This window comes from Neopsephotus bourkii, unplaced genomic scaffold (genome assembly GCF_033783945.1).
Source record: "Neopsephotus bourkii isolate Nb327-2 ecotype Australia unplaced genomic scaffold, CSIRO-AGI_Nbou_v1 NB_787, whole genome shotgun sequence".
NCBI lineage: Eukaryota > Metazoa > Chordata > Aves > Psittaciformes > Psittacidae > Neopsephotus > Neopsephotus bourkii.
The window spans coordinates 2,434,675-2,460,235 of NW_026901283.1; the positions used below are offsets into that span (position 1 = coordinate 2,434,675).

General features: G+C 42.6%; 1 protein-coding gene across 1 annotated transcript in view; it reads left to right on the forward strand.

The window, feature by feature from the left end:
* Positions 1–1,572: 1,572 nt before the first annotated feature.
* The window catches only part of LOC133213191 (transmembrane protease serine 11E-like), a 43,252-nt gene continuing 19,263 nt past the window's right edge, over positions 1,573–25,561 (forward strand). Inside the window, exons 1-4 of the mRNA XM_061355253.1 lie at positions 1,573–1,866; positions 9,522–9,643; positions 10,362–10,480; positions 23,098–23,165. Coding sequence (XP_061211237.1) covers positions 1,703–1,866; positions 9,522–9,643; positions 10,362–10,480; positions 23,098–23,165 — 473 coding nt within the window. The 5' untranslated portion in view covers positions 1,573–1,702. The remainder of the gene's footprint in view (positions 1,867–9,521; positions 9,644–10,361; positions 10,481–23,097; positions 23,166–25,561) is intronic.

The window sequence follows — 25,561 nt, forward strand, 5'->3', positions numbered from 1 at the left end:
CTTCAAGAGCCATCTTTTCCCAGTGTGCTTGGCTGGGGTACTCAGGGCACCTGATTAGTAGTCTCTAAATACTAATTAAACCAGTAACAGTGCAGAGCAGACCGCTATGAACAGCCTCAGCCTGACCATTCTGCACAGAAATTGCTATGTGCTTTCTTGTCATACATCCTAAACTTAATGAAGCTTTTGTCTGTATTCTTGGACTGTGTTTTGTGAAGATGACAGGGTTTCTGATCACAGCATTAGAAAAAAACCCAAACAAAACAAACAACGAACCAAGGAATTCTAAGGTATTTTCTTGACTCCTGGACGGAATTGGTTTGTAATCATCTTCAGCACCCCGCTGAGTGCTGGCGTTGCTATAGGTGGGTGGTGTTTCTGGGTGGAGCAGGGATTTATTTAGTGCACCAACTTTTCTGAGTTTTGCTAATCTTGAGAAAGAAAATAACAGGGCTGGAGAGGGGGAAGGGAATACTCAGGGAGGATGCTAGTACTTGGCAGGTAACTGTGTGTTCAGTCAGTAAAGCCCCACATAAGGTAGGTAACTGCAATGATGCCCTTTCTACAGAGAGCTGGGAGAAGCCAAAAAAACCCCAATTGATTTGATCGATCCTGTTAGTGAAACAGGAGATACCATGCAGCAGTGCTCATCTTTTCCTGCAGTCCTAAAATGAACCGTCCAGAGTTGTGCTTTCATAACTGCATTGAAATGCTTGTGAATGGGCATCTTTGAGGAAGCTGGAAAAGGACTTGTTATGATAGGTGAAATCTTCCTCTTGCTGTTTCTTCTTGGGGAGTTGGAAGGTAGTAAATGCTCCCATAAAAATTACCGTGAAATCTTGAGACTTTATTGGAAAACCGAATGTTTCAAACATTTTAGCACAAATCTAAGCATATAGAAGATGAGAAACCAGAAGTCTCATTTCTGGTAATTTTCCTCTTTGGTTTGGAATAAATTCTGCAAGTGTAGAATTTCTTGCTAGAGAATACCCACTTTTCCCTTTTCCACCTGGCTCTGAAGAATCACGTTTGAGCCGGGAGAAGGGAATATCCATATTAACCCTTTCCAGTTACCTCCAAAGAATCATGTTTGTGCTGGGAGAAGGGAATTCCACGGAGATTGGTGGCCTTTTTCACAGAGTAAGCATTTTCCACAGGCGGGGTTATGCCAACCATTAAATGACTAACATGTAATTAGCAGGCTGGATACTTATAGTTGTCATGTCCCTGATGCCAAGGGAGTCCAGGACAGCTGTGGAGGAGTGAGCACCAAGGGAGATCAGGCTTGGCTGACCAAGCCATTTGTGTCTGTTGTGTTCAGCCTTTGTGTTGGCTGTCTCAAGAGGCGAGTGACTGCGGACAGTGTGGTGTGTCTCCCGTGTGGGTTCTGCGGTGAGCGTATGGTAGAAGGTGCTGCTGCTCAGGAGAAGGCCTGCTGTAGAGATACAAGCTGGACAGAAAGGGAGTGCTGGAAAAGGGAAATCTCACGCACTTCCTGTTCTGCTGTGGTGAAGAACAAGTCATCTTGCCTGGGCTGGTTTATCTGCTCTGTCCATCTCTGCCTGGGGAACTCTTTGATGTAGAGCTGATCTGAAGTGTCCTTATCAGCTCCATGCTTGCCTCTGTTTGTTTTTATTCTGAAGTTCGCTCCCTCGTTTTGCAATAACCCACAGGGTGCTGGGTGTTGCTCAGCTGTGCCTCAATGAAGGATCTTCATTCAACACCTTTCCCTTCCCATCACACCAGTCAGTGCGACTCCTGCGTCTTCCAGCAGCATTCACTACGCAGTCCAGACTTTAGTCGAGCCTTGGTTGGCGGTCAGAAAGGCTACCAGACCTACCGGGACCTACCATGGGATCTTCAAAAGTAGGTGGTGTGTTTTTAACTTCACAAGTCTGGTTGGGAGGTGTAATGGTGATAAAGGATGCTGACTATAGGGCAGCTTTAGGACTTCAAGAACACATACGTAAATCCAGAAGAGAGATCTGTTTTTCTCTTGCCTGATCTTGGACCTTACTGCTCTATCTCTGGCCCTTTCATCCTTTTAGATTTAGGGTACATCATGGATATGTCTGAAATATGCAGCCTGAAAAGGGGTGATAGACAGAGGGAAGTCTAAGCTGCAAGTTGAAAGGGAGGTTTTGCAGTTAATGGTCTGGATGAAAAAAATGACAGGCCTATAGGTGGAATGAGAAATCCTTCCCTAGCATGGCCAGAAGCACAAAGATTTGCTTTCTGTTTAGAAAGACTATGTGATGGCTCAGGTTGACACTTATTTTTCCTCCCTGTGGTTGTCTTATCCTGCCCCCAGCAGGCTTTTATTGCAGCAGTGCAGAATCCAGGAGGCTCTTTTGTGTCAAAATGAAATGTTAGTAACATGATTTTTGGAAACCATGGCTTTTGCTCAGGTCTAGTTGTAACACTATTTCCCCCAAACCCTGCAAAAAGTCCCAGTTAAATCAGTGATGACAGCACAACTGCATAAGGAGAGCACTACAGTTATTCACCATTCCATTTTTAACCCTGTTACTTTTAAGGAAAAACCTGTGATTCTAGGGTGTAATGACGAGGTGTATTGTCCCAGTGATGTTGTGCAGTCAGAGGTACTGGACATCTTTTGTTTTACTGTAACAATATTTCAGACAGTGCTAGAAAGTTCAGAGTGTTTTTACAAAGATAAGACTCCTGGATGTGATGCTGTTCTGTGCTCTATTGGGGCAGAGCAGGGATCTGGTCATAAATGCACAGCAAGCCTCCTGGAATTTGCTATTTCCATCTAAATGCTCTGGCTCCTGGTTTCAAGTGGCAACAGGAGATGCTCAGTCTCCTTGGGCTTGTTTTTTGTTGTTCCCTCAGGGATTGATGAAGCTTGAAAGTATGACCTCGGAAACAAAAATACAAAAGGATTTGATTTACACCCTAATGATTTGGCTGCATGGCTGAGGTTCTCTGTGATTGCTGAAGACTTCAGCACCAGTCTTGTCTCTGGCATTGCTTTGGGCAAATGGCTGTGGATGCTTGCAAGATAGCGCTTGTTTTTTAATCTGTCCTCTGTATTTTTAAAAATGCTGTGGTTTGGGTTTTATTTATTCATTTGTTTTAGTAATTTCTGGACATGCTGAAATGCAAACATTGTGTCTGGAGTCACAAAACTTCTACTTTGTGCCCACTTAAGTGTTTTTCTCATTTTGCGAGGACAGTGTCATTTTAGTCAAGGGTTGGCTTTGCCAGGAGAAGACTGAGTTCAGCTTTCGGTTCCGTACTCTTTAGTGGTACCCTGCTCAATACCTTCTCCTATGTATAATATCCATACATTAAAAGTTATTCTGCTAAGATAGGTGAGAAGGAAATCACCATCAATTGTGGATACCAGTTTGTGCATGTTACATAAAAAGGCAAAACTGAGTGAGAGTTCTCTACCTTGCAGAATTGAAAAGCCATTTGTTTTTCTAGTTAGATGTAAGCCTAGATGCTGTGTCTTATTGATATCAACAGTGTTGTAAGTGATTTTAATAAGTGTGCTAGAAGGTATTTAAACAACACCTGAGTCCAGTTTGGTCTCCTCCTAATTAGGAAAGGGTTTAGTTGTTTAAATAGTTGTTTAGATTATTTTGTAATAATCTAAACAAAATAAATAGATATAGTAAAATAATCTAAAGTATGTTAGGGGAAATCTGTGTTGGATAATTAAATATTTACACGTTTGGGAAGGGATGGAGACTGCCCTGTCTTAATCAAAGACCCTGTGTAGCCTGTTCAATGTCTAGAGTTCTTTGGGCAGGAATGTAGATCAGAGTGTGCAGCTCATCACATGCTGTGCCTTAGTCTCTTGTAAGAGCAGTGCTCCAGTTATGCCTCTTAACATTTCAAGATGTTGGAATGAGTGCTCCATAAAATCCTTCAGGAAGCAAAGCTGCTAAGGAAAGCAGGGTGGAGCAAACAGCCTTGCTGGTCTTGTCCCTCTTCTGTTGCGCTGTGTCCTGCAGTCTGGGAAGCAAATGCAGTGTCATGCCGTAACTTCCTTGCGATGATCTTGTGCCACTGGCAGGGAGAGCTACAGAGTGGCTGGTGCTGTATATGGTAGCCTAAAAGTGAATGTGTAGGTGGAAATGCAATGCCACCTGCACCAATTTGTCATGCAAATTGGTGGGCAAAATGAGTGTGGGCAAAGTGGGTGTAAGTTACAGACTGCTGAAGTGTGGCAGGAAATGGATACCAGCCCTGGTGCAGGGAAACTCATGTCCCATCACCATTACTGGGAGTTAACCTTGATCATTGCAAGAGGCAGGTACAGTTCTCGCATGGTACCAAACAGAAACCTATTCTATGCAGTTTGGCCCAGAGTAGATCCTGATTCTGGTAAAACCTAGTGAAATACATCTGATTCTGGTACACGCCACACCTGGGTTAACTCTTACGGAGTTGGTGCAATTTGTGTTTCCTTGCCACGTTCACTCAGTTTCTGACCATTTTAAACAGGAAAAACAGAATGAGAAAGGACCTCCTCCTGAGTCTTAAAATCTAGTTGTCATCATTAACTGAGCCAGCCCCAGTATAAATCCTACAGCTCCTTTGGCCTCTGCTGTTCCTGTTAGAGTGTGTTGCAGAAGCACCTTACTTTACTTATGTTTTTCACGGTTTTAGGATTGGGCATTTTGAGTCAGCATAAGCTTCTAAAGTCAAGTCACTCTGCTTCCATCACATCGTTGTTTGATATCTGTATTTCTGGTTACACAGAGATCTCCATTCTGAATCAAGTCAAGCTAACATAAAGCTTGGTATGGCTTAATTTGACATTTTCATGTGAAAGATACAAGACAATCTGAATACCTCATGTGGTCTGTGGATAGATTTTGGTAATAACAGGGGGACAGATTTCATAAAGAATGGAACATAGGAATTGTCCAGTTTCTCTGCTGATGGAGAACAACCTGTGATTTCAGAGTCTCAGCTGAACCTCTTGTTTAAAGAGCCTCCTCTAATTTCAGCAGCATTTGTCCCATGAAGAAATGGGTCCATCTCTGTTCAGTGAAAATACATTGCTAGATTACAGTATCTCACTGTTTATCTACCCAGCCTAGGAATTGTTTATTATAGATGAAGTATAAAATATGGAAAAACTTTTTATTCAGCCAGAAATATAAGCTCCCAGGCCACAAGAAAAATGGGATACTTTGGGTCAGACTCTCAGTGGATATAAGCTGTCATAGATGCACACGAAGTATCACTCAGGCAGAAGGGCTTGTCTGTTGTTATCAGATTTGCAGAACTCCTCAGGACTAATGTATGTATAGTTGTTTTACAGTGTTATTGCATGTACTGGTAAAGAGGTTTATTTTGGTAGAGGTTAAAACACCATCACTGCCCTATTATGTTCTTGTTTATATATTGTGACATGGTTTAGTGTGAGGTGTCCCTGCCCATGGCAGGAGGGCTGGAACTTGATGATCTTCAGGTCCTTTCCAACCCTAACTATTCTATGATTCTATGATTATCAGTAAAGCTGATAGTGGGGTTTTATCATTCATTTTTCTTGAAACACCTTAATAAGAGAGAAGTACCACATGTGGTAGAAAATTTGTCTAAGCGTGCCTGTCTTATAGGACTAAACCCAAAGGACATTTAATAACCCACAAGAGATCCTGCTTAGGTGACTGTTTTGGGTTTGGCTGTTAGGCTGTCCTGTCAGCACCTTTCTTGAGCAGACACTGTCAGTGCATGCATGCCAAAGCAGATATAGTGCATGCTGACTTAGCTAGACACTGTCTCTGATTCGAAGCTCACTGGAGGGGTTCCCATAGGTGTCAGAGTGTGTTTTCTGCCCTGGTGAGGAAGATCTCTGAGGCTTTTCCTTGGGGTTTTTTGTTTTTTGTGGGGGTTTTTTTTGTGGTTTGGTGGTGGGGTGTGTTTTGTGTGGTGTTTTTGGTTTTTGGTTGGTTTATGTAAGAGTTTTAGTTTTCCTTTGAGACTGACTTCCCACCCCCAATACTCCCCCATTACTGAAAGTCAACAGACATAACTAACTATGTCCTTCTTATGCCTGCCTTGTAAAGGGCCTAAGTAGAGGGATCATTCAGGCTCTGTGTTTATTGGTGTGAGCTCCTTGTTGAGGACAGGGTTTCTCGGGTGCTTCTTTGTGTTCTAGGAGTGGGGGAGGAACTCAAATGCAGAACGCAGGGCTCCAGGTCACCTACCACCACAGGACACATCTCAGTGGCTATTTCTAGGAAAATGCCAGCTGGATAACAGGTGAAAAAGCCAGGACAGTGTTAGGAATAATTAGGAGACAAAGAGAGGACAACCAAGTAAAAATGGTTACGGCAGAGGAATGATTTTATAACAGTTTTTGTCATTTATCTTTGTCAGCAAATATTTCACTCCTCTTCCTAATATTTCACTCCTCTTCCTAATCCGACAAATCTTAACCAGGGACTCTCTGTCTTCTGCAGAGAGGTGAAACCCAGTTCCTGACTGTGGTCTAATTAAGATTACTGTGCAGTCTCTGGGGCAGAGAGGACCCCACTTAGGCTGCATGCAGAAGGGACCCTATCAGAAAGCCTGATGAGGTTAGTGGAAGGCTTTCAGCTGGTATTTGGGTCAGGCTTAAAAACTCCATTTCTCCTCTGCTGGATTTCAGTAAGCACCTCAGCTGAAGTGTTTCTGATCCTGCTGTGCATTTCTGTGTTATGCTCCCTGTTCCCTCTCTGTTGTTCTCTTAGTTCCCAAGGAGTTAACAGGGACTGCTTGACTCTTGATCTGAGAAAACAAATTTCCATTGTTCAACTTTTATCCGCTCTCTGCAGAGTAGTCAGGCTCTGATGGGTCATCATGTGGATGGAAGCTGTTTCAGTTCTGGAATAGCTACTTCTCTTGTGTGTCTTGAATCCCTGTAAACACTGTCCAACTTTACACAATGGGACATACAATCATAGAATGGTTTGGGTTGGAAAATCTAGTTCATCTAGTTCCAACCCGCCTGCCATGGGCAGGTCCACCTTCCACTAGATCATGTCTCCCAAGGCTCTGTCCAGCCTGGCCCTGAACACTGTCAGGGATGGAGCATTTACCACTTCATGTCAAATTAAATAATTAATTGTTGAGAAATGAACCTCAGGAGACAGAGCAAAGCAACAATAAAGCTCAAAGTTAATGGGGGTAGGAAAGTGTCAGGACAGAAATCTTAGTTTTCTCTCACAGATACCTTTAAAAACCTGGATTTCAAATCCTCCTGCAAATCCTTTATTCAGATGGTATAGCCTAACCAAGAACATTTTACTCAAAAATGTATTTTGTTTTTAAAGCTAATTTTTGGTTTTAGAACAAATTAGGAGTGAAGAGTAAACCTTAACAGTTGTTTCATATTGTTGTTCAACAACATTCAACAGATTTTTTTTGTTTAAAAATATTTGGGAAAGTTTATTCAGGAAAAAAAGGAAGGAAAAGATTGACATCCCAAGTCCTAGATCAGCCCTTCCCTCTATTATGTGACTATCTAAGATGTATTTGTCAAAACAGGCTCTTGTCTGAGGAAATTCAGTTTAGAAGCTGATGCTGAGTCCCCTCTGCACCTCTCTGACATGATGCTCTCAAACAGGTTTCATGAATGAAGTGAAAGTCACGTGTGTGAGTTGAAATTACATGTGTGAGTAGCAGTTGCAGGCCGGGGTTTCTGTTTGCTGAATGATACCATGGCACTTGAAAGGGGAGAACGAGAGTTACAAAAAGTGTTATAACGTGTACAAAAGAAAACTGAACAGGTTCCAAACTACCTAGTACTCGATATTTAACTGTGTCCTGGCCATATTACTTCTAGCCTGAAACTGCTCTTGCACTGATACGAGAGATCCAGGACAAGTCTGAACAGATAGGAGTGACAAATGAGTATTCCTGTTTTCACTCAAACAAATGTCACGATGTTTAGCCTCACGTGAGTCAGTTGTTTTCCAGGCTGAAGTAATAAGGCTTTAATTGTAAGGCTTTACATTGAAATCAGAATGAAATATCAATACCTGCTTTGGAATTTATGCACAGTGTGCTTGGTATCTCGTTCCTGCACACAGCTGCAGAGGTCACTTGCAATTATTGCAATTTCCAGCTTATTTTAATGTATTTAAACTTCTGGCTCATTAGATGTTTATAAGGAGGAAATTCTTTCCTGTTAGGGTGGTGAGGCACTGGAATGGGTTGCCCAGTGAGGTTGTGAATGCTCCATCCCTGGCAGTGTTCAAGGCCAGGCTGAATGAGGCTTTGGATGATATGGTTTAGAGCGAGGTGTCCCTGCCCATGGCAGGGGGGTTGGAACTTGATGATGTTAAGGTCCTTTCCAACCCTAACTATTCTATGATTCTATGTGTGTTTCAGAAATGAGCTGTATGTATTCTGTTGGGAATGTGGGATGCCTTATACCCTCAGGAGAGGTATCCGTACAGCCTGCTTTCCTGGGGATGGCTGTACCTTGACCTGAAGGGGTACACGTTTGTGTGAGTGAAGTACCTGGCTCCTAGAATGAAGGACTCTTGTCAGAAATTGTGGCTTCCTGTCCTGTATTTTGTAATGGCTGATAACACAGTAGAAAGTACAGCTTTAAGTATCTTCCTATGTCTCTGAGTTTATAGTCAAAGCCAGAATTTGCTGCAAGTAATCTTTTTCAAGCAATTTTTTGTCCAACTGTAATATTGACCTACTGACTAGTGACTTCCTTTGTGTTAATTTGGATTAACACCTGTGTAATTAAGAGTATGTCAAAGAGAAGTATTTGGTGAGGCTTCCTACCTAGCTACCTTGGTCCATTCACGTGTCCTTGCCCATCCCTGTCATTCCATCCCCGCAGCAAATACAGCTAAAGCAGTGCTTACCTTTTGCTTTTTGATTTAGTCTGAGTGAAACAGGAAGCACAGTCTGGTCCTCTGAAATATCTCTCTTCTTTTGTCCAGCCCTGCTTTTCAGGCTGAAATGGACTGAGCAGCTTCCATAGATCTATACTATACAAAGCATGGGATGCTTTTTATTCTACAAAGCAGATTTGGGAACAGAAGCACCAGTGTGTCTGTGATAACTGATTTGTTTAACCAACTGAAATCTGCCTGCACTGCTGTATGAAAGTTCACCTAACTGAAAAATAAGTTCTGTTCTTGCAGATCTCCAGTTGGAGGTCACATAGGGAAGTGCTCAGTGGGACTCCTATTTAATTTGGCCCTAACAATAAGAAACACAAGCAAACAACAAGTCAAACAAACAAACCTAACAAAACCACCCAAACCACAAAACTAAACCAACCCCCCGCACAAACACCCCCCACACCTCAAACCCTGTCTGTGTTCTGTGACTTCTTGTATATCCCAACATCTATTTCAAAATAGTCTTGAGTCATGGCTTCAATTCAAGGCTGTTGGGTGAGAAGTCAATTAATGCTGCTGGGAAGACTCAGCTGATGTTGAGGGAGCTTCGTTTTGGGGCGTGGGGTGTTTAAATAGAAAAGGATCTTTTATTAATCTTCACCCTTTGTTTTTATTTTCTCTCAGAATTCACCAGCCAGCCATCAAAATAAGACATTTTGAGCCCTGGAAAATTGCTCTAATTGTTATTGGAGCAGCAGTGGCAGCAGCTATCACCATTGGTCTTCTAGCTTATTTTTTGGCATATGGTAAGTTTAATATAACATTCCTGTGTGGTGAATTCCCTTGTTTCTTGTGTGACACAATGCTGGGAGCTTGCTTTCCATCAGCCTGTCCCATCATTTTGGGGAAACCCATCGTCTTCTCTAGAGCTCTCTTTCCTTCCTCATTTAGCATCTTTGCAGATGCCTTGGGAACATTTCATGCTGTGCAGGGTGGTTTAAGACTGTGGTTTCTGTTGACTTTCACTTGTTTCCACTTCTTTCTCATGATTTCTTTCTGTGATGAGGTCAACACACAAGTCTTCTGGTCTCCTTTATGTGAGTAACAAACAGCCTTCAGCCTGTTTCTACCAGTGGTGTTTCTCAGTTCCCTTGCCCTGATCACCAGCAGCTGCCTGCCAGGACTTGGTGTTGAGTGGGCATGCAAACCAGAAACCAAGGTAAACTGACCAGCAAGATGCCACTTGTGAGCCCAAAGTGTGACCCCTGTGTGCGCTCAACGTGCTGATGGTTGGCCACAAATAGTAAACACTGGGGAAACCGGGTTTTTGTCCTTGCTTGGCTTAGATCACATAACTCAGCTGAGCTCTCATACCTTTTGGAAGCTGTATTTGAATGGGTTGGATACAGGTGAAGGCTCATCCACCCCCTAGATGTCTGAATATCAGTGAGCCCCAGGTGTTTTTCAGAAGTTTAAGCATCTTGGTGCTTTGAGTATTGTCTGTTCCTCTTCTTTCACTTACAGATCAGAAGCTGTTCTATTACAGTGCCAACGTAAAAATTACCAACATCCGGTACAACAATGAATTGTCCAGACAGTCCTCAGGAAGGTTTAGAGACCTGAGTGAGAGGGTTGAGAGACTGGTAAGTTTGGGCTGTTGTGCCTTTCTATTAAGAACTGTGTGGTAATACAGGAGTCATTATCGTGAACAGCACACTCTTAGACCATGGGTATCTGGTGTTCCCTGAGCCCCCATGGTTAGCAGACCATGGATCATGACCTTACCTGACAGACCAGGCAACTTGTTCTAGCATGTCACTTCTCTTTTTCCCTGCAGTGGTGAACTAGATACCGATAATAATCTCAGCTTCTTCCTTTATCAGTAATCACTTGTGTGTCTTCTCTTTCCCTGCCCTGATTTGTGATTTATGCCCCACTGTCTCAAAGGAAAGCATGCTTTTACACCCTTTCCTTTAGGGGGTGGGGAACCTGTCAGACAGTTGCTGTGTGTTGAGAAAACAATACACAAGCCCTTTTCCTGCACCTTTGGTATGTTTTGTTGGGAAACCCTCCTACAAATAGCAGAGGCTGCTGAGTGGCTCTCAGTCATACAGTAGCTATGGAAATAAATAGACACATTGCAATTTCCTTTCTTGTTTTCTCTTTGAGACACTTCCCCACAGATGCTAATTACAGAGTTCATCTCTTTATAGCAATAAGCATGTGATTGTGGTTGTATCTTTTTGTGTTTCATTCATCAGAGTCCAATTTGTATCTCCTGCCTCCTGTTTAGCAACCTTGCACAGATACTCAGTTTAACAGGACACTCAATGCTTTGCTCCCACTATCATTTAATGAGGGCCATGCCACTTGTCCACAGCAAAATGTGAGCTGTGGTGAACAGTGTTCTGGAGAGCTAGGGTGCTACATAAGGATTTGGAAGTGCAAGCATCTTTTCCTGGCTCCACTGCTAAGAGCCTCAGAGATCTTAGTCAAGTTGTCCTCTTTTCTGTGCTTGTTTCCTTTCCACCCTCTTTGCCTAGCGGGGACTGTACCAGGTTTCCCAAGATCTGCTTCTGGTGCATATCTGTATATATAGAGTCTTACATAAGCTGCATTTATTTAGTTGCTACCACTTTACAACTATTACCTGATAATTGCAGGCTTTTAACCTTGTGATATAGGACCTTGGAGAGGGAATGTTCTCCCTGAACAAGACACTGTGTATTGCTGAGGTGGGAGGAAGGCAAGGGGTGGGTAGAAGTCTGGGGAATTACGCTTCACTGAGTAAAGCTGCATCCCTTTCTCCCACTCCATTCCCTCTTCATTTTTTTTAAATGCACCTCCTTTGGCAAAGAAACACTTATTGTAACTGAGAAGTTAGTTCAGACAGTGTCCAATGCAGTCAGATTTCCTCTAAACATGGCTATTAATTTAGATGCTTGAATGGAAGCCAATGTTGTGGAAACCCTGTCTCCTCTCTGGGTGTTGAGCACCTCTGATAGTGACAGTAACTACCAGTGCTGACTGAGCAGTGAGAATCATTATTTCAGGGCATCTTAATGGTACCTGGTAAGTATCACCCTACCAAACATAGGGAACTGTGTCGCCTTTCCTTCATTCCCATGACTTTTCTTAAGAGCTGTCTTGCATTCAGCCATTAATTCTACCTCCCTCTCAGATTTTATGACTTCTTTGCTGTAATTTTAGCTTAGCTGATATAAATGGTCGCTGCCATAAACTTTGACTTTTTGTGGTTTTAGCTCCAGGCATTCCATCTAACAAGGATGTATGAGGTTGAGAATTGTCCATGAGCTCATTTAAGTTGACTCTGTACTACACTATTACTGAATAATGGCATGTTCTTTGTAAGTCTGATTTTCTACAAGCAGAACTCAGCTTGTGGTGGTAAAAATCAAAGCAATCTTCCCAAAGACACAAATATTCTCTTCTTGAGAGCCAGCTGTCTCGGAACATCTACATTTTTATCTTAAGGGGTTTCACACCATATCTTTGATAGATGAGAAGAGAGTTGAGAGGGTTTTATCACATTTCCTGATTTGTCTGGATTTACCAGAATTCTTTGTCTCTTCCTGACTGGTGTCAGGGTTCTGGATGTCCAGGCCTTCCCATGTCGTAGTAGTAACGATACCTCAAACTCATCTTGTGAAACAGTGAGTCAATGCAGATAAATGCGATGTCTTTCACAATGGTTGGTGCAAAGTGAACAGAAGTGAATCATCTCTGATAATCAGAAGCATTCAAATTACATGAGTTAGTGCAACTCCCTGCCAAGTGCTCCCTTCTCTGATCCCTCCCTGATGAGGCCTCCTTCATTTGTCCCCAAAACAACCCTGAAAGGAGCTCTATTCAGGGTTGAGGTTTTATCAGGGAAGAAGTTTCAACTCCCATAGGGAACTCTTCCCATGCCTTCTTTGGAGCTGGCAGCAAACCTCCTGGTGTTTGCTTTGGTTTTCAGACTTGAGTAGTAACACCCATTGTGTGAACGACATTCCTAACTCTTATCTCATTGAAGGTGGGAGGGAATGCAGCCGAGGTCATGCCAGAGAGCTGATGAAGCTGGTGCACCAGTCAACATCTCAGGGCTGACTGGAAAGTCTGGAAAATGTCTTGTGGGGTGGAGCTGGGGGGACTGAGGAACAGATGATGAAAGGTCTTTACTCCTTGCCTTGCTTCCTGCAAGTGGCTGTGTGCCTTTTCTTTGTGCTCTCTTGAAAAAGGAGACCTGACTAACTGCCACTATAGAAGGAGATGTCCCAGCTCACCAGAGCCTCCTTGGTTTCTTCGCTGGACCAATTTTTCTTCCCTTGCCAAGCTATAACATGCCAGATTGTGCTCTCTTGCACTGGATAAAAAGGTCACAGTCATAACCTCAATGGCTCCTTCCACCAGGGGCCTCTATTTTATACTGGGTTCACTTAAAGCTTGGCTGATCTGCACAACTACCCACTGTTTGTCCCCAACTCCTGCAGCAGATTTGATTTGTTTTTTCTTTATCCACAAAAAGTATTAATTATTTCAGATTTCCCAAGAATGCTTTGGGAATACCTGATTACTTTCTTACTAACATCATACTGGGGGAGATTTTCAAGGCCTTCCTTTAAGCTTTGCTTCTTCAGCCCCTCTGGCACCATGATGTGTGAAGAGAGTGGAGACAGCCAGCTCTAGATTGACCTGGGTGACTGAGATGACCCCAGTTTCCTGCTCTGGACAGCAGCACTGTCTTATGCACAGGGAGGAGGGTGGAGGGGCTTTGTGTCCAGTGTGGAAAGTCATCTTTGACCCCAAAGGAAGGAGGTATGCATTCAGGAGAGCTTGAAGTGAGTACCTCATCAAGCCCATCTTAAATGAGAATTGACTCAGCTGAAGGCTGGCAACTGTCTATCTGTGAGAGGTCAGTGAGTACCAAGCAGCCACGGCATATGCTCCCTTCAGTACATAGCTAGTTGCTCAATAAAAATAAACACCAGCCTTTACTTTGCTCACCAGTGACCTGCAGATGTACCAGTCTGCTCTTCTTACCACAATAACCTTCGAATACTTTCTCCTAGACGCTGTGGGCTTTCCCCTCTTACAGGACAGCCTATGCCACCCTTCTCCTTTCCCAGACACCTAGTACCTCCCTGTCTCCTCTGGCCAGAGCTGTTCCCAGCCCTGCTATTGGGCTGCTCTCCCTGTCCATGTGTCTTTGTGAGCTCTGGTGTTAGACACTGTACTGATAGTACACTGCAGCCCAATTCTGAAGCTGTGGCTTGTTCATTATCCACTACTCTCTCCTGGTCCTGTATGACGGTAGGGCAGGCTGTGGGTTGGGAGGATGGATGAATGTAGCTATGAATGTAGTGTGACTTGCTCCTTTGCTAGCTGGGTGGCTGTGGGAGAAGTGAGGTGTTTCTTTTCTCTCCATGAGTGCCCTGAGCCAGGGAATGGTCTGGCATGGATTTCTCTTCTTGTCTCATCACCTGCAAATCACCTGGGCTCTCCCCTGGCCTTCTGCTATCTGAAACCAGCACAGAACAACACTGAAACCAGCCACAGAACACTGGCTGGGTCTGGGCAGAGTGGTTGGGAATTGTATAAAGAAGATACCTGGGTACCTTCCCTGGGAAACTACTGCCTATCCCATTATACTCATTGAAGTTACGGAATTTCATTAAGTAATTCTTGCCTCAGGACTCAGTTTTGTGTGTCAGGACATCTCTTTTAGAAAGAGACATCTTGCTTCACGACTTCAAGTGATAAAAGAATCTTCTGTGTCCTTAAGTATAGATACTGGGAGGGAGGAATTTTTGATGAATACAGCTCTTGAAGTTTGTCCTGTCTGATAGAAGTGAATTAGTGTGGGTTTAATTTAGAAACAGTGTCTCTACTGAGTATTGAAGAAGCTTGCAATACCACAGGAAAATGCTGCAGAATAGTTCTGATGACTGTGCCTGTTCTTTGTCAATTTAAGGACTCATTGATGAGTCTCTGTACTGGAGCTGGTAATGAAAGAGGCAGTTTTCTCCCTTGGGAGATGATGTTTTTAGAGGTTGTTAGTACATTTCTTTCACTCCAGTGGGGCAGAAGCAGAGGGGCAGGAGTTGCCACGGACCTCCTGCCCCACACACACCTCCTGTTCTTTGTGCTGCCTAAGGTGAGAGACGGATGCCAAGGACTATTGTAGAGAAGGGAAGCCCAACTCCATCAAGCCACTTCAGCACCTGAGAAGAGATCCTCAGAGATAGGAAAGATTTTTCAAGTGCTTATGGGTAGTCAGGAAAGGACTCGGTTCCTTTGGCACATTCAGATTTTATTCACCCTTATCAGTGTTTGAGTTGCTTTGTGTTCTCTCTTTAATTCCCATAAAGATACCCTTGCTTCCATGGAAAGCAGAGATTTAACATCTGATAAGCTTGTTTGGTGCATGGGTTAGCCTTCAACTTGTAACTAGTTCAGTTTCTAGCTTGTAACTGAAAGGCTCTGCTTTATACCCAGTGATAAGCTTGCCATCCTGATATCAGGAAGTACCTTGCATCATAGAGTTGTGTATCCTAGAGCTGTGGTTATTGTACATCTGAATGGACAAAGCCTGAAGTACTGGCTCATGTTTCCATTTGAGGTGAAGTCGAACAAAGCCCAACTGAAAAGGTCAGCAGCACAGAGTAAGTAGATGAGACCACTGTTTTATGACACTTGGCCTTTTTAGGGTCAGACATGACTCAGGTCTTCCTGGGGAGAAGTGTTCATGTGTATGTTTGGGAGGTGAAAGAGTTGCTTCAGAGCCAAGAGCTAGCCGCAAAGCTGGCTGAAACCATACAAGAGGTGTGTTTGTCACATCTTCCATGTGGGAGTTAAGGTAAAGCTCAGAAGTGTGGGGCTTGCTCAATCAGTGCTTTATGGTCCTTGGGCCAGGAGATTGACTCAGTAGGAGCAGATCTCCAAGGCAGCAGGTTTTTGAAACACTCCTAAAGGCTATTTGCTCTGTGAGACCAGACTGTGAGGACTGTTAGAGGTGACAACTGAATGTGCCCCAACAAGAGTGAGTGTGCTGAAGTTCAAGGGAGTCTAACATGACTCTTCACAGCAAGTTGAAAAGGACACATATTTAGATGTATCGTGTAGCTTAATTTCCTGTATGGCACTGTTTTCAGATACAAATCCCCAGTTTCAAACCCCAAGCATTCCTAGGCTCTGTATGTGCTCCCTCAAGTACTTGTTTAGTACTGATATGAATTAAAAAGAACAGAACTTTCAATAAACCTTTTTACTGTTCTTCACTTAATGCCATTTTATTTAGGAGTGCATCTATGGTACAAAAGCCAGAAAAGTGAAGACTTAAATGAGGTTTTTTACGGACTTTATTAAAAATACTCTCCCTTGTTTCTTGCTCTGCAAAATAATGCTGTAAAATGAAAAACAAAGAAATATTTAAAAAAGGTATTAAGATTAAGAAGCATTTTAAAGAAAAAAAAACCTAACAAAACCTAAAATAAATTTATGGCATTTGACAACTTCTGCATCAGAAACTTTAAGGGAGTGGCTCTCTCGAATAGGAAACATTGTCCTTGGACTAGCATGGTACAATAAGGTTGCCCTCTATGGGCGACTGGGGACAGAAACAAAGCAGAAAGCATCTTTCCCCGGTAATTCAGCCACATAGGGACACACGGCAATGTTAACAGTGGCCAAGATGACTGTGTGGTAACTTGTTTATTTAGCTCTGGAATTAGAGGGTGACAGCACACTCGAATGCCAGTATATGTATATACACAGGTGTGGTCTTAAGAATATAGGTGAAATGCTGTACACTGAGAGTGGAAATAACTCACCCAAACCTCTTGCATCTTGCTTGTGATGCCTTTTTCAGAGATTTCTATTGAAATCAGAAGAAAAAGACCACAGACATAGGCATATATACTGCATTGATTTAAAAATTGAGGCGTTTTCTTGCTTTAACTTTTGTCTCCAGTTTTTCCTGTTCCCATAGGTCACAGTAGCACAGGGAACTAAAATAATACTGAGGAAAGTACCAAGTAATTCTAAATACTAGTGTGAGTTGATGCAGTGTAGTGCATGAAGCTGTAGCTCAGTGTTTTTCCTCACCTGTAAGATCTCAAACCATCACTGTGCTCTACCTAAATAGTACGAATTTACAGGATGAAATGATTGGCTATCAATAACATGTCTAATATCCAACTTTTTATCTAACTTAAATTCAATGACCCTTCAGTTTCATTGATTTGCCAACTTACACAGTGTAATTTTCTCAAGCAATAGGCATACAAGCTGATGTTTAATTTTTTTCCTGGTTCATTAGGGCAGAAGATCTAACAAGCATGTACAAAGCCAGAGCCCCCTTCCTCCCACATCTGCAAAACAACTGTAATTCAGGTCCAGTATGTGGCAAGAAAAGTTGTAAAATGTGCACAAGGAAAATGGATGAGAACCTGAGCTGGAAAAGGAATTCAAAATTAAATAAAGGGCAGTTATTGATACTGTGTGTGATTAAGGGTAGAACCTTATCTTAATTACAGACCTACAGTCCAGAATTACTGCATTGTTTATGGGTAATTAAATCAATGAAGTGATTCAAGATGTGAACTGGTGTCACTGAGATCAAAATCTGGCTGATCAAGAGAGTGGTTGTTTAGAACATGGTGCTGTCAAAAGGGAGAATCCAAATTCAGTACTGAGCTTGTATGGTTGATGCTTTTTGGGTACTTGTAACCTGAATGCATCACCATTGATCTTCCTTAGTTTTCATAAAGTTATTATTTTTCTAAGAGATATTCATTCCTGTATTTCATCTCCTTATCTCTAATTATTGCTTAAGAAAACAGAAGGTGCAGAGTCATTTTCCTGGGAAAAGCATACTCATTTGGAGTGGAGGTGGGAATACACAAAGGCCCTTCTCAGGCCCTTCTCTGGATATTGGCCCAGTTGATTTTCTCTCCAACCTTGATTTTTCTCTCCTAAAGGTGGGAAATCTTCTCTCTAAGTGGGCAAAATTTCAGTGGCAGTGTGAAAGTTTTAGGAAGATAATTATGGACAATTGAAAGCAGGGAGTAGGAATGGGAATACTTAGGTGACCTTAATTCCAGCTGTCACTATTACATGGCTATAATGAAACTCTCATGCCATTACATGCCTTTGAAATTGGTTCCACTAGGCATAAGCATGGTACTTTAAATCCTGACATTATCCCATGTATTAGTCCTGTTAATTTCTTTTATCCAAAATAACTCTGTCTGTTTAGGATCAACTGTACATGGTCAGTTATTTCCCTTTTGCAGCTGACACCTCCAAGAAGCATTCAGCTGAGCTCCTTATTTTAGCACAGGTAGTCACCTCCCAGCTTTAGCAGTCCAATTACTTTAAACATTGTGAAGAGTTTGCAACACCATTTGCAGATGCACGCGATCACGCTGCTCTTGCCTGCTGTGACACATGCTATTTTTCACAGAATCATAGAATCGAGTACTTTGGAAAAGACCTTTAAGATCATCAAGTCCAACCGTGACCCCTGGACTGCCAAGGCTATCACTAAACCATATCACTGAGGACCTTGTCTACATGGTTTATGAACACTTCTAGGGACAGTGATGCCCCCACTGCCCTGGGCAGCCTGTTCCAATGCTTGACCACCAGGCAGCTTTCCAGCCACTCTTCCCCAAGCCTGTAGCATTGCATGGGGTTGTTGTGGCCCAAGTGCAGGACCCAGCACTTTGGTTTGTTGAAACTCATACAACTGGCCTGAGACCATCAATCCAGCCTGTCCAGATTCATCTGTTAGAGCCCTTCTACCCTTCAGCAGATCAAGACTCCTGCCCAGGTTACTGTTGTCTACAAATTTACTGAGGATGCACTTGATCCTCTCATCCAGATCATCAATAAAGATATTAAACAAAACTGGCCCCAATACCCCTGCGGGACACCACTAGTGACTGGTCACCAACTAGACATACACAACTTTGTGTACGGGTGGTTTCTGATAGGGAAGTTTCTGATCTGGTGGCCATTACACTTGCTCTCCTTCAGGTCTATTTTCTTTGCCTTCGGCAAGCACTGTGGCTGTAGGGCTGCCACTGCTGTAACTGGATTGGTTTCTAAGGGGAGTGTGATGTCCATATCCTGGTTTGGGACAGTGCCAGCTTCAGGGTTTGGTGTCCCTGTCTGTCTTTCTCCTCTTGCCCTCTCTCCCTCAGATGAAACCTGGGCAGAAGATATATCCACTTCTCAAGGGAGCTGCTACTGGGTTTGCATTATGGTCAGCTCTGGGTGGAGCTGTAAATTGGATGCAAAATGGCCAGCAAGTTGGGTGCTAGGTACAGAATTAGCAGGTAGTATGTTCCAATTAGTATTTTTGGCCAGAAAGCTTTAAAAATCTCTGATCATAGGCTTTACAAATCGCTATTAATAGGTTTTACATCCTAAAGAGCTAATGAAGCAGGAGGAAAAACGTATTATGAAGATTACTGTTGAAGGATTAGACATTTAACTTGAAGCAGGCAAAAGGGCAATAGCATTGGGCAGAAAGAGCATTTGTGCTCCCAAATTAGACATCAGGAAGAAATTCTTTACTGTGAGGCACTGGCACAGGTTGCCCAGAGGAGCTGTGGCTGCCCCATCCCTCAAAGTGTGCAAGGCCAGGTTGGATGGGGCTTTGAGCAACCTGGTCTAGTGGAAAGTACCCCTGCCCATGGCATGGGGGTTGAAACTGGATGAGCTTTAAGGTCCCTTCCAATACAAACCAGTCTGTGATTGTATGAAACCTACTGAACACTTTTGAATATCACACAAGTAATTCAGGGGGTGCAGCAAATGTTCCAGAGGAAAGTTCTGCCGATTTCAGAGATTTATCAAAAAGTTTTATACTGGATTTATTTACTATCTTTATCAAAAATAAATCCTGTTACCCCGTGTGCAGAGCAGTGTGTGCTGGGAGAGAGCAAGGGCCAACACAGCCAATCTTGCTGGGTCAGTTCCAGACTACGTGACCTACTTCCAGAGACAGCATTTTTTTGGGGTCCCTGGGAAGCAGGGCATATTGGATGACTCTGAAACTGTGAGCATTTTAGTAGGTTGCTCGCAGGCCTCAGAGGGTGGCCATGGTGTGACATGAGAAAAAGAGGATAATGATGAGATCCAGAGTTATTAAAGATCAAATAGCAAAACGGGTCCTATTCATCGAGGTGTAAAGAAACTTCCAGCTGCAAGGAGCAAGGCAGAATTTCCTTTGTGACTGTGTTTGTACAGGTGGGAATGTTTTGCCCTCTTGTTGCATCTTTGGTGCTAGCCACTGTTAGTTCCTGCATTGGCACAGACGGACCAGTGTTCAGGAATGAGGTCCAGTTTCTCTTAGCAAATTATACTGCATGCAGAGAAGTTTTGTTGAAATTACACTGAGGAAGTACCAGATGACATTAAGCTAAGCTAGCCAGCAAGTGTTAACTTGAAGAAAATCTTGTTGAACAAATGCTAAAATAAAGGCTGTCAGGAAAATGCTGCTCACTTGAGAAGAGCGGGACTTGCTGCTTGGTTATGAATGCTTATAGGCCTTGCCTGCAGCAGGAACTGTCACCACTGAGCAGTTGCTAGACAAGGGCAAAACAAGTGAGATGCAATTAATCAGTGGTGAATTTGAGGGATCTGGTCATGACAGGGTCACTTCTGAGTGGTTATAATCAAAGCAAAGTACTTAAAATGAGTGTAGATGCTTCTCCCAGGCAGGACCAGGACCCACCTAGTTACTGGACAAAGTTCTAGCTGCTTTTGCTTCCAGGGTTGTGGCTCATGCTAAAAAGGAAGCTATAAACAGGCTGGAGAGATGTATACTGTTTGATATAGGTGTTAAAGGCTTTACCAGAAGATGAACAGTGAAAACACGAGACTAAACATTAATCTTTTAAAGTTATTATCTGAAGGCATCTTTTTACAGCTTTTACATAAAACCTGGATGAATATAAAGATTACTTTTGTTAATTCAGTCAGCCAAATCATCATTGAAGGAAAGTTGAGATTTGCAACAGATTCATATCTGTCAAACATTCATCAGCAGGTGAGAGATAGGGGCCATGGTGCAAATGTTTGGCTAGCATGTCTTTCTTGATGAGATACACAATCACATAGCTCAGGCTATAGCAAAGATATACAAGGGAATGGGTTGCAGAAGTAAGGATCCCTGTGTCTGCTGCATAAATACAGTGGAAACTGAAGTAAAAACGCTTGCAATCTCTGAGACGGGACAGTACGGGTATCTTGAAAACACAACTGCCAGGAGGAGATAAAGGGTTAACTGTCCCTTTGCATGGGATTGTGAATTCTTGCCTTCTTCAATCGAAATCCTTACGGTCAGCCTGCTTTTGCTTTACTTTTTAGCAATATAAAAGGTTGAGGTGTTCCTCAGCCTACCTCAAGGCTCTTTTGTCTGCAAAGCACTCAGCAAACAAGTCCCTGTCCCAGAGATCTCAGAAGGTCTCAGTGGCAGTGCAGCCAAAGATAGCACATGCCACTGCATGCCATGAAGCTGGCAGTGCTGCTTAACTTCATGCTTCTGCTTACACACTCATCAGTGAAGCAGTTAAAACACAAAATGATAAGCAGATGTTATCATTAAAAATAACAGAAAAATAACTTTTTGTCTAAGGGCAAATACTTCCAATAACCAAGGGGGGCGGTTTTGGAATAAAGTGCACTCTGCATGTTTATAGTAGCTTGTTGCAGTCGATACATTTTCCCATAGAAGTTTGTCTGTCCTAAATGTATAAATAACAGTAAGAACAAGATAAAAGACCAGCTCAGTGCATGACCATCAAGAGCTTTTCTATTTTTCTTTACGAATGTGTGCTTAAAACCACCTTAAAACAATGTGTAGTTTTCATCTTGAAATTATTCTGCTTCAGTATCACTGTGTAATGACATGAGGCTTCATGTTATGACAGCCAGGTCTGGAAAGCAGACCTGTTCTCTGGGAGGAATCACTCCCAGATTTCATGCTTACGTGATTGTTTCTGTAACTGAAAGATTTCAACATACAACATGTAAGTTTGAGAGACATTGCTTTTTTTTCTTCTTTCCTTTGGAAGACAGAAAATCTAGAGACTTGGCTAAATCAGCCTTTATGGGCTAAAAACTACAAAGACAACTTGCATGATCCTGTAAAGCATTTATACATAGGGATTTTTTTTTTCCTGTAATGCATTTGATGTTTACAGAACACATTCAGTTTACTGGCTCCTGCTGATAGGAGGAACTGCATAACTCACTAGTGACTTTGCTATTTCTCAATGCTTCAGTGATCCTGAGCCATTCCTGGCAGAATTTCATCCATGTTATATCACATTGTGATGTCTCAGACTGATCGTGCAATGTTGAGATAACATTCAGCCTAAAGCAGGATGTGGTTAATCAGGCACCAGCAAAGATGTCATCTGGGGATAGATTCCTTACGAGTCCTAGATTTCTGATGAGAATTGCTTGCCAATCCCTCTAGCATGTGGCAAATCACAGGGGCAGATCACTAGTATTTTTGCTATAGACTTCTCTAGGTCTAAGGATAAGTGCTGTATCAGAAAGGACCCCAACAAGAGAGGCTCAGTGCAGAGCACAGCATGCTGTAGCCTTTCAGTAGGCCACCTTTAGAAGGCTGTGCTTTGGGAGATTGCAGCAGTGTGTTTCAAGGATGTTTAAATATCCTTGCGCCTGGGAATGGATGGGACTGCACTATATCGACACACTGATGTAGTAATAGGGTATTTAGAAAAATGAGAACTTTTCATGATGTGCCTTAGGACAAATGGGAAACAGGAAAAGTCTGTGGCAAATGTAACTAGAGGTTGGCCTGGATTGTGTTACTTTGACTCTGTAAACCATGAGTTTGTAACTGAATGCTGCTTTCTGAATGCTCCTTCCAGCAGTAGGTCAGTTTCCTTCCTTTTTTGTTAGAATCATAGAATGGTTTGGGTTGGAAAGGACCTCATATAGTTCCAACCCCTTGCCATGGTAGAGACACACTTCACTAAACCATGTCGCCCAAGACTCCATCCAACCTGGCCTTAAATACTGCCAGGGATGGAGCATTCACAACTTCCTTGGGCAGCCTGTTCCAGTGCCTCACCACCCTGACAGTAAAGAACTTCTTCCTTGTATTTAACCTGAACTTCCCCTGTTTTAGTTTGAGTCCACTACCCCTTGTCCTATCACTACAGTCCCTGATGAAGACACTTGTTGTTATCTTATATTTTTCTTTTCTCAACAGATCGACAAGACATTTTACAATTCCATTTTAAGGAAAAAATACATCCGTTCACGCTTAATCAGAGTGAGGTATGTGAGATTATAACAAATGCATGCAGCTGAGATAAATGTGTCCTGCTAGAGAGCCATTTGATCTGATTCAGTAAAGTGTATTTTATGTAAGACCAGAGCATAATCCCCAGTCGAGCATATTCTTATTCTAAGCCACGTTCTCCTTTGGATCTTGATGGGGAAGATAAACTTCAGTTAGTCCAAATTATATACAAGTTTGCGTTCAGATCTTGAGCAAACTATAGCTAGTAAAGCAGATATAACTTGAGCTATCTAAAAAGAGAAGGCATTTTCAAAACTATTTCCTTCACTATAATGCACATGTTATTTTACTCCTAGCATTGCTACTCTCCTGGGCTTGTCACATAAAACCCAAGCATAGCTGTGCTTGTTAAGAAGGTCCCACTTGTCACTGTTGAATCTCTAAGAAAGGGCATGAGTAGGTGCCTAGGGAACAGTAGCAGCACAACAGATATGTATAACTGCTTTTTGGTAAGCTCCCTACCTTCAGATATTTACCACTTGGGAGTTCCTGAAGCCATTGTGGTTTGTTTAGTGCTAACTGCTGGAGTTATTTTCCAAGGATTTATTCGGTCTCCCCTGGACTCTTAAAATTCATGTGCGTCAGTCCTTTAGGAAGAGTTACTTGTGAAGAGCCACCTTCTCTGGATCAGTCAGTGGCCCCTTGTTCTTGTGCTAGAAGAGGTGTTGAAGAGCTTACCTCTATTCCTCCTCTCCATGCAATTAGTGGTATCGGACACTCCCATCATATCCCTTTTCTCTCTTGTACCACGTGAGCTCTACTCTATTTATTTATTTATCTTCCCCCAGTTGAAAGTCCCTGCCTGCTCAGCCATTCTTTGCAGGAACTTGTTCCTTGTCACTTTGTCACCCCGCTCTGTATCTTCCAGGTCTGTTGTCTCTGAGATGAAGGGTTCAGACCTGTGTTTGGGATTATCATTGAGCAATGGGACTTTTTTTCTCTCTTTTATTCTCTGTTCATTTGCCATTAATACCTAATGTTTGGTTTGATTTTTTTTTTTTTTTGGATCACTATTGATTGTAGAAAATTACTTTTACATAGCACTGCCTATTGTAATACTGGGGTCTTATTCCTGAGTGACAGTGCCCATTGCTTTGCAAGTAAAACTTGAATGTCTTAATAATCACGCGCTAAAGCTGGAAGACCAATAATATCAGCACCAAGATCTTATTCTTGTGAATGTATTTCTCTTTGTTATTCAGTGGTTTGTGACATCGTGCCTTGTGCTCTCCCTTAGCTTAATCCCCAGTTACACACAAGTCATTATTTGAATGTAGCTTTAGGAAACTTTTCTTTATACTGACCAGAGTGCTGTAAGCACATACAAGGTGTTTTAATTATCTCAGAAGCAAATCTGTAGGGAGAAATAGTATTTTTTCACTACTCCTTGTTCCCAAGGACAGTCTGAGCTATTTGCTGTGATGTTTGCTATGATGGATGCAAGACTTGTATGCACCAAAGCCTGTTTGCTTTTTTAAATATGCAATCTTTATGCCTTGCTCAGAATGCAAGTTCTTTTAAGCAGGGTCACAGCTATGAGTTTGTTTGGAAAGTAGTACCATGCATATTTTTTAGCTCAGTAGAAGCAATGCATTAATAATGCCCACTGAGAAAGATAAAACAGATCTTGACAAGGTGTGTTTGGCTCTGGACCTTTGCTATATACAGTGAGTGATTCAAGGCAGGCTGCACTTACCTGAGGGTTTCAAGAGGTGTGGTGTGCTTGCAAGAGCTGATATGGTAATTCCAGTGTGGCATAGCACAGGAAGAGGAGGGGGGGGAGAGGCAAGGGAACACCTCAGAAATGCAGAGCAACACCCACAGTTGGATCAGATCATATCTGGAAAATAAATGGAGTGGCAGTCACACTGAATTTGGCACAAAGGGAAAACACAGCCTGGTGCAAAGTGCACGTATAGCTACTCAGTCTCAGTTATGAGATCCTTGAGGCAAGGAACATGTCCTGCTCAGCTACTGAACACTTAGCATGCGTTGGTGTGCTCATGGCCTTTTATTTGCCCTTCACTGGCAATATCAGGAATATCTTTTTCATTTTTGTGCATATTCCTTTTGAAGACTGTGGCCTGAGTGTGTGACTTGTGTATAAGCTACTTGCATTGTATTTTTAATTTTCTTATGCTTCCATTATATACAACTTATCAAGATAGTGAGGTATAACTGGAAGATCTTCTCCTTTTCCTGTCCTATCTGAATAATGCTTCAGACAGAGCAACCTGCTTTTAGTTTGCCTCCTGTATGAAGTAACTGATTCCACCTGTTGTGTCATTGCTTCTTGGCTCAGGTAGAAGAAAGCACAGGAGAGAAGGCTCTCGGTGCACACTCTTATCTTCCCACCAAGGATAAGCCATCT